Source organism: Aphelocoma coerulescens, chromosome 19, assembly GCF_041296385.1.
Source record: "Aphelocoma coerulescens isolate FSJ_1873_10779 chromosome 19, UR_Acoe_1.0, whole genome shotgun sequence".
Lineage (NCBI taxonomy): Eukaryota > Metazoa > Chordata > Aves > Passeriformes > Corvidae > Aphelocoma > Aphelocoma coerulescens.
Genome location: NC_091032.1, coordinates 258,372 through 270,870, shown reverse-complemented (window position 1 = coordinate 270,870; position 12,499 = coordinate 258,372). Strand labels below are relative to the sequence as shown.

Sequence of the window (12,499 nt, the reverse complement as noted above, 5' to 3'; positions counted from 1 at the left end):
GGTGCTGCTGGATATATTCACCCTGAGGACTGGGTGTGCAGACACAAAGCCGAGTGTCCAGAGCTGCCCTCACTCCAGCGAACAGCAGGAGCAGGAGACAGGAGACAGAAGGGGGAAGACCTGTGATGGAGCTATCCCAAAATCACTTGAGCCTCCACAGTGCCTCTTGGGTACAAGCCCCACCTCCCCCCGTGGTACCGGGAGCAGTCCCACAGCCTTGGGGTATCTTGTGGAAGGGCACGGGGTCATCCAAGGAGCATCACCCAGCCTGGGCACTGCTGCAGTCCGCGGCAAACACCCCCTTGTGCAGTCGGGGCGCACCCCAGCTTCCCACAGCAGCGCCCTGCCCTCCGCTCCAGGGTACCTCAGTTAACTCCGCACCGCTATTCCGGGAGCCTGCAGCAGCCCTGAATTGCTCATGTCTTTCTTAATCTTGCACCCACCTACGTGCGACAGCTCGGAGGAGCCAGCGAGGAGCAGGCGAGGAGCTGTAACTCCACACCCCCGGCAGAGAAGTGAGAACTGAGCACGTTCTGCAGAGGATGAGGAGTGGCCCAGGGCAGGCAGGGGCTGCAGTACCCATGGCGCCATCAGCTCAAATCCTCACCCAGGGATCACCCTGCCCAGAGCACTGGGTGTATTTGCTGTTGCTGCAGCGTTTGAGGCTGATTTTGCTGCTAGGGCTGAGGAATGCAAGGAAATCCTCACACTGTGCAACCCTTGGGCCACAGAATCATGGAATCATAAAATCATGGAATGGTTTGTGTTGGAAGGGACCTCAAAGCTCATCCTGTTCCACCCCTGCCATGGGCAGGGACACATTCTGCTGTCCCAGGCTGCTCCAAGCCCTGTCCAGCCTGGCCTGGGACACTTCCAGGGATCCAGGGGCAGCCACAGCTGCTCTGGGCACCCTGTGCCAGGGCCTCCCCACTCTCACAGCAAAGAATTTTTTCTCCCTAGGAAGCTCATGCTCAGGGCTAATTATGGTTCCCATCCCTCCCAGAAACAACCTCATGGGGTGCTCAAGCAGGTGGACACCAGAATCACAGAATATGCTGAGCTGGAAAGGACCCTAAAGCCCAAGGCAGCAGATGAAGAGGAAAGTGGGGCTGGGACCAAGAGGAGGGTGGTTTTCTGGGGAGTTTTCTCTGGATTCAGATCAAAACAAGAACAATGCTGTCAAGGGTTTCAGAATTTGTAAACTAGTCATCCTGAAACCAGAGTGTGATATTTACTGAATGTTTTGCACAAGGTATATAAAAATAATTCTTTTTCTGGTTTTTGGGGGGTTGGTTTTTTTGTTTTTTTTTGGTTTCTTATTTATTTCGACAAAAATCCTGGGCAAGCTTATCTGTGAACAAAAATTCAATCATTACTATGATAAGAATATCATTATTATAATATATGTGCACATCTCTCTATATTTGCTGTTTACATCACTCTAGTGTGTCTGTAGGCATTTTAAGGCACAACAAATGCCAGAGGAGTTGGAGGCTGGAGTCCAGCACCTCACAGAAGGAGCAGCTGGGCTGTGCTGATGAGGATGTGGATTGAAGCCAGTCAAGGTTCATGGTCTGAGCTTTTACATCTCCACTTTTCAGAGAGGAATTAGATATGTTTGTGCACCCAGAAGTGCAAATTCCATGCCTTCCTCCCCATCCCAGGGCCCTGGTTTGCTACAGGGAGGGGAAGCTCAGTCCCGCATCCAGAACGGCTCTTCCCAGAGACACCACGAGCAGGGGGTGTGTCACTTCTGAGGGGCCAGAACCCAAAAATATAATGTAAAAGGGGATGGGTTTGTATGCTGCATACAAAAGTACTGTTTTCCTAAAGTGGTGAGATATCCCAGACTTCCGGGGCTAAGGAAGAAGAAGAAATTGTGCCTGCCTGTCACCTTCCCTTTGACAGCCAACAAAAGGCAGAAGTGGCCACAAGGACCCAAAGGAGTTCTGCTGAGTTCTTAGAAAGACACAGACAGTGACTCACATCCCCCTGAGATGACAAAGCATTTTCTTCTAGAAGAGAAAGATGCAACATTTTTGAGAAAGCACATTTCTAAATCTGCAGCTCTGTTAACTGTGCTGAATCTTAACAGGGGACACTGCCAGTGCCTCGGAGTGACCAAACTGCCCCAGGAGCCCAAAAATGTTACTTTAATCTACTGATTGCTCAGAAAAACGGTAACACCCAATCCATGGTCCCTCTGCCAGATGTGGAATCCCAAGGGATTTCTTCCTTCAGCCAAACCACACCCCTTGAACAGAACAGTCTTTGGCTGGGGTAATAGTTGGACTCGATGACCTTAGAGGTGTTTTCCAACCTGAAAAATTCCATTATTCTATGATTCGCTGCTGTGCTGTGCAGCCATTCCTCTGGATGAGGCTGAGCAGGATCTGGTCCTTGCAGGACAGGGTCTGTGTGGAGGCCAGAGCATTGCCACTAAGGACAGGGACAAACTCCACTTGCCGTGACATAGACAGAAATCCTGATGCAAAACATCGCAGGATCAGTTTCAAGGTAGCAGGGAGCTCCCAAAGCCAGGTCCCAGTGCTCCCAGCTGCTCTCTAGCTGCCCACTGCCAACCAGTCTGGGCATCAGAGGGCAGACTGGTATTTGCCCCAAGCAGTTCCTTAGTAGCAGGTGATGCAGAGTCCACCAGATGGAAAATCTGGGAGCCTACTCAGAGCTATCTCATACTTTTGACCTCCACTGTCCTTCCCAGGAAAGGCAGATTCATGACTTCTAGAAACACTTTGGATCCTGCACTGGGGTGAGTTCACATCCTTTCTGCTCATTCACTTTTTCCCCCATTTGCAAGGTCTCTGAATTGTTGCACTTCCTTCTGCTTCATCTGGAAACCCTTTACCCCCCCAGCACTGCAACAAGTGCCACTTGCCTGTCACCTGCTAGGGTCAGGTTGCTCTGGACAGTTTCTATTCCATCACCTCCTACCACCCCTGGTTCAGTGACATTTACCCTGGTTCCTTCCCTGCACAAAAGGTTTCTGTGGCTGTCCTCACCACTCCCCCCACCAACTGCCTCTGCTTTCAGCCCTTTGTCAAGGCATCAAAGGTCATGTTCTTTCTTATCTCCTCAGGCTCCATAAACTCCCTCCCCATGGAGCAGATGTAAGGTCACAATCTCCATGTGATATCTCCAGGATGTCAGTGCACTGCAGGACCCACTGAGACCCATCACCCTTCTCCTTCCTGGCACATGGCAAAGCTGTGACTGAGCTTGTCTCACTGGTCTGTTCTCTCTGTTGTGCAGCCTCCAAAAGAAAGATCCTGAAGGAGTGTGGGACTCCCCAAAACACAGCAAAACTCAGCCAAGAGGAACTGCTCTCCCTGTCCAGCTAATTTTTCACTAGAAGACTCCTAAAGCACCATCCAGGACATCCCCAGAGAATCGGCAAGAGACAATTTACAAGGGCCTGGAGTGACAGGACAAGGGGGAATGGCTTCCCATGGCCAGAGGGCAGGGTTAGATTGGATTATGAGAAGAAATTCTTTCCTGTGGGGGTGCGGAGGCCCTGGCACAGGTTGCCCAGGGAAGCTGTGGCTGCCTCTGGATCCCTGGAAGTGTCCAAGGCCAGGTTGGACACTGGGGCTTGGAGCAGCCTGGTCCAGCAGAAGATGTCCCCACCCATGGCAGGGGTGGAATGAGATGCGCTCTGAGGTCCCTTCCGACCCAAACCGGTCCAGGACTCTATGAAAAATTGTGCTGAGCATTTCAGACTGTGTTTTACCAAATCTCATTTTATTTGAATTGAATCAGACTTCAAATTGAGCAGCTTCTTGATTTCTGTCTGAAAGACATGATGCACAGCCACTCCAGCTGGTATTCCAGGGCTGGTGGCCCCCCAGGGCAGTCTCTCCTGCCTCCTGGTCCTGTGCAAAGGGACCATGGCCCCACTGAGGTTCAGATGAGCTTTTCCTCCAGTGACACACTGGCAGCCCGCTCAAGGCAAGAGCCTTGGGGCAGCAAGACAGCCTGGAGGAGAAGGGATATCTCAGGGGATGGAGAGACCAAAGGTGAACTTTGGAGACAGAGTCGGGGCTATTTTTCTTTCCCTGGTTTCCCTTGCAGCCCTGAAGTACCCATGCCCTCTGGAGGGCAGTTCCCCACACTTGGAGGTTTCCCACCCATGGGGTTTTGAAGGGGGGTGGAGGGGCTGGAGCTGCCAGCCCTGGAGGGGATCTCCTGACCAGGGCACCAGAGAGAGCAGTCCAGGGAACACCCACACCCACAGAGACGTCCTCTCTCTTCACCCCAGGCCTCAGCATCACAAGGTTGGAGTGAAGCCAACATACAGGCAACTGCCACTCCCAAATCCCTGCCTGGAGGGTGCTGCTGTGTCCCATGGATGGCACAGTGGGATCTCTCAAGGACCCTCTCTGGGCTGGAGAGGACCAGGTCCAGCAGCACCCTTTGCCTTCTGAGGTATTTTGGAGTAGCAGCACCACAAACACACACCATTAACAACACAAGGCTCCCCAAATCAAGCCTTTATTGCTTTATTCTAGCACATTCACACCAAAGTCAGCACTACATGGCAGGTTGGGCACATACCCTTCTCCAGCAGCCTGTGAGATGAGCATCAGGGCATCAGGACTCCCCTGTCCCCCTCAGTGGCACAGAGGGTTATGGCACATCCCTGCTGCAAAGTGCCTTCCCAACATGTGGCACATGGTGGTTATCACACATGGCAGGTCACCCCAGCAACCAGGACCATGTGAGAATCCTGCCAGGACACTCACCAAGGCACTGAGGTGTTTCCCTAGTGCTGCCCCACTCACAGGGAGAAGCTGGTTGGGCTCCCTGGTCTCTGCCCACCAGTGACAAACCAGGGCAGCCACTGTCACAGGATGAAGCATCCAGTCCCCTGGGGGTCCCTGACCCAGGAGATCACCAAGGGTTCTGCATTTCTGCCCCCCAAAAAGGCACCCAGGAAAAAGAGAGGCCGGAGATTGCCGGAGAACTTGTCAGTGAAGGTGTAAATGTGGGAGCGGTCGCTTACGTTGTAGAAGGAGACTTCTCCCGCCTCGTAGTCCAGGAAGATCCCGACGCGCCGGGGTCTCACACTCAGGGTCAGGGGGGACACAGGGACGGTCAGAGCCTCGTAGGTGCCCCCGTTTTGCAGCCGCAGCACCCAGTAGCCATTGTTGGGGGAGAAGAGGACAGTGCCTTTGCGGCCAGCAGCCTCCCGGCACAGCCCCAGGCCCCACTCGGGCTTGTCTCCCACCTGCACCTCCCAGTAGTGGCGGCCTGAGGAGAAGCCCGGGCTACCCAGCACCACCGGGGTGGTGCCGAATCTCTTGGGGTTGTCAAAGAGGGACAGAAGCAGCTTCTTGCTCCCGCGCCGGACGCTCTTGCGGTCCTCAGAAACAGTGAGGTCTGGGTGCGCTGTCTCTGGGTCCAGAATCACATCCACTGGAGAGAGAGAAGGGTGGAAGGATGGACAAGGCTTCAGGCATCTGCAGGCACGGACACAAGCAGGTACCTGTGACCTGGATGCTGGGCTCTCCCAAACCATCCCGCCTCCCACAATTATTTGCTCGTGGTTCTGCACAGCTCCCAGTGCTGCCTGGCAGTGGGGAAGTGCAATATAGAAAATCAGCCACATCAAAATATTTGGTGTCCAGCTGCAGAGCCAGGGCAGAATGAGGGCAGCTTCAGAAAGAGCCAACACTGAAAGCAAAAGGTCACGGGCAACACGGTGCTTGAAACCCCTGAGGGACATCCTGGGCTTCAGGGTCCCCTCACAATCCATCCAAGACCACAACAAAGGTCTTCCCACCATGAAACCAGCCTGTGTACAAACTGGGAGCAGCTGGACAAAGCTTGTTGGAAAAACCTCCCTGTGCCCCAGGGTACTGGGGGAAACCAGAGCCCAAATGTGCCAGAAGCTGGCACAAAAGCAGCCCCCTTACCTTTGAACTTCTTCAGCATATCCCTCATACCGAGGCAGCGCTCAGGAATGCTGTAGTTTTCCTTCAGGGTCACAGACACAGACTGGGGGGATTGGAACTTTACCGCTTCACACCTGAGAAGAGAGGGATGCCCATGGGCTGTATCCAGAGCCTGCACCATGGCTCCTCTCTTGTGGGGAGTGGAGTTAATGCCCTTTTGTTGGCTCCATAGATCCATCGCCTCCCTGGAGTTCTGGCTGGGAAGAGCACTAGGGATAATTACTTGCATATTGGCAACCCAAGTGAGATCAGAGTTAAACAATACAGGCAGCAGGAGTACCAGGCCTGGGAAAGGAAGGAGCAAAGCCACTGGGCAGCACATCCCTTAGGAGGGGACACATCTCTCATGTCACAAGCCAGGCAAGACCTTGGCTCTGAGCCCCTTGTGAAAGAGGAAGGATCCTCTGAGGGATTGTCTCCGTCCCTCCTGTGTCTATCCCAGGAGGACCAAAGCAGATGCTGGGCAGGGAGGATGGGATGGAACAGACACAAACATCTGCCTCAGAGCCTGGAGGCAGCCTGGAGGACAGTAGGAGGAACAATCATGGTGCCTGCCAGAAACAACCATAGGTACCTGCCAGGAGTAATCAAGGCACCTACCAGCAAAAATCACCCACCTGCTCAGGATGCTTTTCATGTCCTAGAAGATAACAAAAATTATTCTAGGTTTGTCTGGGCCAAGCACCCACCCAGGTGACAAAGGCACTGGGGCTGAGTTAGTGGTGCTGGTGGCAAAGCCTGACCTTGAGCAGCCCATCAGCTGGCTGCTGGCTCTTCTCCTTTATCTCCAGGATCAGCTCCTCCAGCAAGCACTTCTCCTCCACCAGCCTGGCCAGGTTTTCATTGATCAGCAGCAGAATCTGCTTCTCCTCCTCCTCCAGCTTCTGGAGCAGGAGCTTCTCCTCATCAGCCAGCAGCCGATGCAGCTTCCCAAACTCACTTACAATCCTCTCCCGCTTTTTCTTCACTGTCTCCTTGGGATAAGAAGATTCATGGGGTGAACATTACCCAGGCAGCCGAGACAGAGCCAGATGCTCCGGCATCCATGCCCAGCATCAGGCCCTGGGAAAACACCGCATTTTTGTGATAAGTGCATGAATTTAAAAAACAGCTAGAGGCAAACTTGTGTTTCCACCTCACTGGAGTTCCTGCTTCACATCCTCAGTTTACCAGCAGCAGGACTTTGCTTGGGGCATTTCTTCTCAGCTGGACCCCAGATGTCTGGGGTGTGTTGGGCTGCAAGGAGGTGACCTCAGGTGTCGGGGTAGGTTTTTATTACAACTCATACCTCCAGCCAAATCCAGGTTAATTCACTGCTTGTGCAGATGGAAAATGCTGGAAAAATCCCCAGTAAAGGGCAAAAAGTGGAAAAAACATAAAATCATGGAGTGGTTTCAGTTGGAAGGGACCTTAAAGATCATCTGCTTCCACCCCTGCCACGGGCAGGGACACCTTCCACTAGACCAGGTTTCTCCAAGCCTCATCCAACCTGGCCCTGGACACTTGTAGGGATGGGGTAGCCACAGCTTCTCCGGACAACCCGTGCCAGGGCCTCACCACCCTCACAGGGAGGAAATTCTTCCTTATCTCGAATGCAAATCTCTCCTCTTTTAGTTTAAAACAGTTCCCTCTTCTCCTCTCTCTGCCATGTAAAGAAGCCCCAGGGCTGTGGAGGGCTCCCTGGGTCTCACTCCAAGGTGAAGAGCCACCAATAGGCAGGCTCTGCCAGTGCTTTAGGGTTTTTCACCTCAGCCCTAAAAACTGGCTGGAAACCTGGAGCTGCAGAAAGACACCCTGCAGTGAGCTTGGGCCAGGAAACCTCAGAACAAAGAAGATAAAGCACAGGAAACTGAACTTCATTTTTTTTTCCATCCAAGTACATCACTCCTTGGACCTGAGTCATGAAGACTTGATAAGCCAGAACAGACTCTTCCCCCCACCATCCACAAGGGACATTTTGCTCTTTTTGCTCTAAAAGCACAATCAGAGGAAGCTGGAGGCAGCTGAGCCACGGCCCTGAGCCTTGACTCAGGCAGATGGGGGGACAGTGATACAGCTCTCACAGTCTCTATCCCCAGCCCCATCCCAGCCCCAAGGGGGACAGAGGGCTCACAGGGACATCCTCAAAACCCAACACCACTTGCCTGGACTGCCACAGGCAAGGGAGCTGAGCAAAAAACTAGGGGAGTTCAGAGAAGCCAGAGCTGATTAACCATCAGCTCACATTCAGGGCTGGATAACTCATCCAGCAGTTTCATTTCCTTTTCAACAGTAACTTTCACTTTCCAGCTTTCACCCCAAGGGACTTGAAACGCAGCTGTTTGCTGGCATCTGCTCTTCCCAGAACTGTCTGGAGTCGGGCAGAGGTGTAGTAATTCAGCTTTTTTTTTTCTTATGGAAACACTTCTGGTTCCTGTTGCTGTGGAGCAGAGCTCACCACACAGCTCATGCGTGGCTTGGAACTCAAGCACATGTTGTAAAACAAAGGGCAATAAAAAATAGCCCATGTCTCCTTGTTTAACCAGCACAAAGTCCTCATGATTCCAGGGAATCTGGCATGCTGCTCCTTGCAAACCTTTTTATGGAGCCACACATAGTTACTGAGCCTGGCTTCCAGCATTGCTCCTACATGTGACAGCAGGACACGGGGACATGTCCAAGCCTGGAGACTATGACAAATCTGTGTCCCCAGACAAGACCATTCAGGGTGGTTGTTTTTAAATCCTGATATCTCTGAAGCTCATTCTTTAAGAATTAAGACAGGCACCTGCCTTGCACTCCTGGGTTTTCATCCTTTCTGCTGACTCACGCTTCTTCACCTCCTCCACTTCCTTTGAAAGATTCTCCAGGGATTTCTGGAGTTTGACCTGGAAAGAGGAAAAATGGGCTCAGCTCACCCCACCAGCACCCGGTGAGCACTGCAGGTTGGCTGGGTCCCCTCTGCCTGGGGGGAGACAGTGACCCGGTGCCAGGCGGTGCCAGCACTGGCACCCGAACCAAGCAGCTGCGCTCTTCATTCTGCTCGCAGCGTTAACCCTCCCCGTGCTCCTCAGGTTTCCCCTATGTTTTTCCTCACTATTAAGGTTCTGGAGTGCAAAGTGACAGCCCTCCTTCAACGCTGGGATGAAGGGTAGATGGTGGTACTCCCAGGATCATTGCTGGGATGTGGGGTTTGGGTGCCAGCATCCCTCCACCGAGGCAAAACGTCCTCAGGGACCCACCGGCTCAGCTTCTCCAGGGGTTGTGAATGGGCAGGGAGCCAGGCTGCCTCCCTGAACTGGATGGACAGGGTGAGCCTGGGTCCATCGACAATTTGGGAGACAAGGCGGGTCCAGCCTTATGCCTGCAGCGAAGGCGGCTAGGGGGGCGTCATCGGCTGCGCCACCCCTTCTCTGCTCTCCCAGCGGTGCCACTGGGCATGCTGGGGTCCCGGTGGCCGCACACCCCCGTGCCGGCGTGCCTCGGGGCAGGACGGAGACCCCCAGTGCGCCACCGTCCCCTACCTTGTACACGTGCGCCGCCTCCTCGATGGGGTAGACGGTGTGCGGGCGGTGGTGCAGGGACTCCCGGCACACCACGCAGATGGGCTCCTCGTCCTCCTCGCAGAACAGCTTCAGGCGCTCGTCGTGCTGGGGGCACAGGGGGGTGCCCGGCTCCAGCTCGGGCCCCAGGCCGCCCCGCAACCCCAGCTGGCGGATGCTCTCCACGATGTTGGCCAGCTGCCTGTTGGGTCGGAAGCCGCTGCGGTGGCAGGAGGCCCGGCACTGCGGGCAGGAGAAGGGTCCGTCGGCCCAGAGCCCCTTGTCCTGGCAGTGTTTGGCGATGCAGCCCCGGCAGAAGTTGTGCCCGCAGTCGATGCTGACCGGCTCGCTCATGTACTCCAGGCAGATGGGGCAGATGGCCTCCTCCTGCAGCCGCTCCAGGGCACCTGCCAGCGCCATGGGGACCCGGTGGTCTCGACGGGCACTGCCCTCGCCCCTCGTCAACCAGCAAAGGCGGACTCGCAGGCAGGCACGGCTGGCACAGCCCCACGGCGAGGAAGTGGCGGCAGTGCCATGAAAGCCTGGAGAACGAGCCGCCCTTGCTGCCGGGTAGCACCGGCCACGGAGCTTCCGTGCTGGCGGGGGGAGGAGCTGGCACCGGCCGGGACAGCTGCAGCCGGCCCCAAAGGCTGGGACTGCCTCCAGCCCGGCGGGGCAAAGCCAGAGAGAACCCCGCGGGGAGAGCGGGACAGATTAGGAAGCACCAGAAATAACCCGCGCCCAGAGATAACCCCGGGCCAGGACGGTGGTGGAGATGGGGGTCGGGTCTGGTGTTGGCTGAGCCAGCAGCCCGTGGAGCCCCTGTGGCACCTGCCTTCTGCCCAAAGGTGCTGGTCGAGGTCGGGGACCCCTCGCCACACCAACAATTGTGCCAAAACATCCCCCCGGACACCCACTCACTGCAGAGAGCTGAGAACTTGGGAATGTGCCGGGGCAGGAGGCAGGAGGGACAGGCAGGATGAGAAATGCTCTCCTATGCATGCACACAGGGCCTGGGGGACTGCCAGGAGTCACCCCATCACTCACAGACACTCGAGTGTCAGCCCTGATCCCCTCCCAGCCGCTGCTACGCACCCCAGTCTCTGCGGAGCATCCCAAGAACCGCTGGGAGAAGCTGCAGGGTTTGCTCCTTTTTATTATACAACAATAACTTCAACACATTCAGTACAAAGGAGAATGAAAGGCGTCACTGAAAATGCCAAATAAATTAAGACTAGCTTTGCATAATCCTAAATAAAAGAGCTAAACACTGAGTTGAATACCCTGCCAAATTCCCAGGCAATGAGAAAATGGAATATGTCTCAGAGGTGTCTATGAGAGCAGGTCCTTGCAGAAGTGATGCTTGGAGAGAGCAGGGTATTGCTCATCCACTATGCTCATTGTCCTTCAATTGATTCATGATGTCCTGGACCCACTTGTCATTAAGGTTGGCACAGACCAGCTTGTCTTTGATGGTGGTAAATCTGGAAAGGAAATCCAGTGAGGAAAGGAGAGGGAAAGGAAGACAGAGAGGAGAGTGGGACCACCTGCTCCACACCACCAGTGAACCCTGCCAGACAGCTCTACAGGCTGCAAAACAGCCCTAGGAAAATGGAGTGGGGGTGGGTCCATGTCATTACAGGTATCCTGCTCTCTGTCACTTAAGCCACTTTGTCCCCAGCATCTCTACATCTGGGACACCATCCTGGCTGGGTCCCACTATCTGGGGTGAGGGACGTAACCAGCAAAAGCTCTTTTGGCTCAAATCTAATTGGGAGGTCCACAAACTGGCTGCCTGGGATGTGGGCTTGCCCTGTGATATGTTCCCAGGCTGTTCTCCTCACATGGGAGAGCCCTGTCCAGTGCTTTTCCTTGTCAGGATGAGGTGTGATGTGGGGTTCCCTGACACTGTCAGGACAAGCAGGGTCCCCAGAAACAGGGCAGGAGATCTACTCACATCACAGCTGGTAGGGAGCAGTGTCTGCCCGTGTGCTCATACTTCACCACACGGCTCAAGGGCAATGGTCTGGTGATGTACTCAACACAGCAGGGACCATAAAAGTTGAGAGAAACTGGAAGAGAAGTTTTCTGATTACACCAGACCAGGAAAAGTGCCAGTGGGGAGAAATAGGGTCAGAAGATGAGAAGATCCCCCTTGGAGGAAGTGCTGCTTCCAGAGTGGCCTCCCACCACAGCCACCTTCCCCTCAGGGAGCCAAGGTAAGACAGGCCTCTCCTTTCCCGCAGCAGATGCTGGGGAGAGAGAGCTGCCAAGCATTACTAGACCTTATGCAGCAGATAGAAAGAGGAGAGAGCTCCTCAGAGAGGAGAGATTGGACTCACTTGGAGAAGAGGCAGCCTGGTAGCAGAAGACAGCCACAAAAAGTACAGCAAGGGCTGCTGTGAAGGTCTTCATGGTCCTGGTGGGTGGAGATGAATTGTAGGAGTCAGGCAGGACTGTTGCAGAGTGTCCCTTGTGGTGCCTAGTGTGGGATCCCTGGGTTCAGCCCTCTTTATAGAGGGAGAGAGAAACCAAGGATGGAGACATGATGGAAACATTGCTGAAAGTCGTGACACAATGGAAAAAGTGCAGTGTCAAGGATACCACACAGCCCTGCAGAGAAAACCGTCCAGAGCCCCAATGAGAGCAGTGTCCTGATATGGTACAGGGTTCGATATCATGAATGATATGATACCATGAGAGGACAGAGAACAGGATGTGACTTGTCATTTTCTTTCCCCTGACCTAAGGACTCCGCAGAAAACCCAGAATGAGTGATTCAGAAGATCGTTACGTTGACCACTTGCCTAGAAGTCACAGCAATGGATGGAGGACAACCATGGCTGTCACACACTTGTGTTTCCCGGAACATCTGCATCATGGACAAACAGGAGATCTCACCTTTGCCACAGCAACTGGAGCAGGGAAAATCTGTGAGTAGGGCTGGCCACCCGTGTGCCCACCCAGCCATGCTGGGTCCCACTTGCAGTGGGGGCTTTCTCCGTG

The 12,499-nt window shown here is 54.3% G+C and overlaps 2 protein-coding genes across 2 annotated transcripts; both read right to left on the bottom strand.

The window, feature by feature from the left end:
* Positions 1-4,501: 4,501 nt before the first annotated feature.
* On the bottom strand, positions 4,502-10,081 carry TRIM50 (tripartite motif containing 50). Its single transcript, XM_069033383.1, has 6 exons — positions 9,476-10,081; positions 8,744-8,839; positions 6,716-6,946; positions 6,590-6,612; positions 5,934-6,046; positions 4,502-5,433 (listed from the first exon to the last, which is right to left on the bottom strand). Exons 1-6 carry the CDS (start codon positions 9,911-9,913, stop codon positions 4,862-4,864), a joined length of 1,473 nt encoding a protein of 490 aa, XP_068889484.1. The 5' UTR covers positions 9,914-10,081; the 3' UTR covers positions 4,502-4,861.
* A 680-nt stretch (positions 10,082-10,761) lies between these two features.
* Positions 10,762-11,954, bottom strand: LOC138120594 (C-C motif chemokine 5-like). The gene is made up of 3 exons (XM_069033384.1): positions 11,836-11,954; positions 11,451-11,565; positions 10,762-10,977 (listed from the first exon to the last, which is right to left on the bottom strand). The coding sequence occupies exons 1-3, from the start codon at positions 11,906-11,908 to the stop codon at positions 10,878-10,880; spliced, it is 288 nt and encodes a 95-aa protein (XP_068889485.1). The 5' UTR covers positions 11,909-11,954; the 3' UTR covers positions 10,762-10,877.
* Positions 11,955-12,499: the final 545 nt, after the last annotated feature.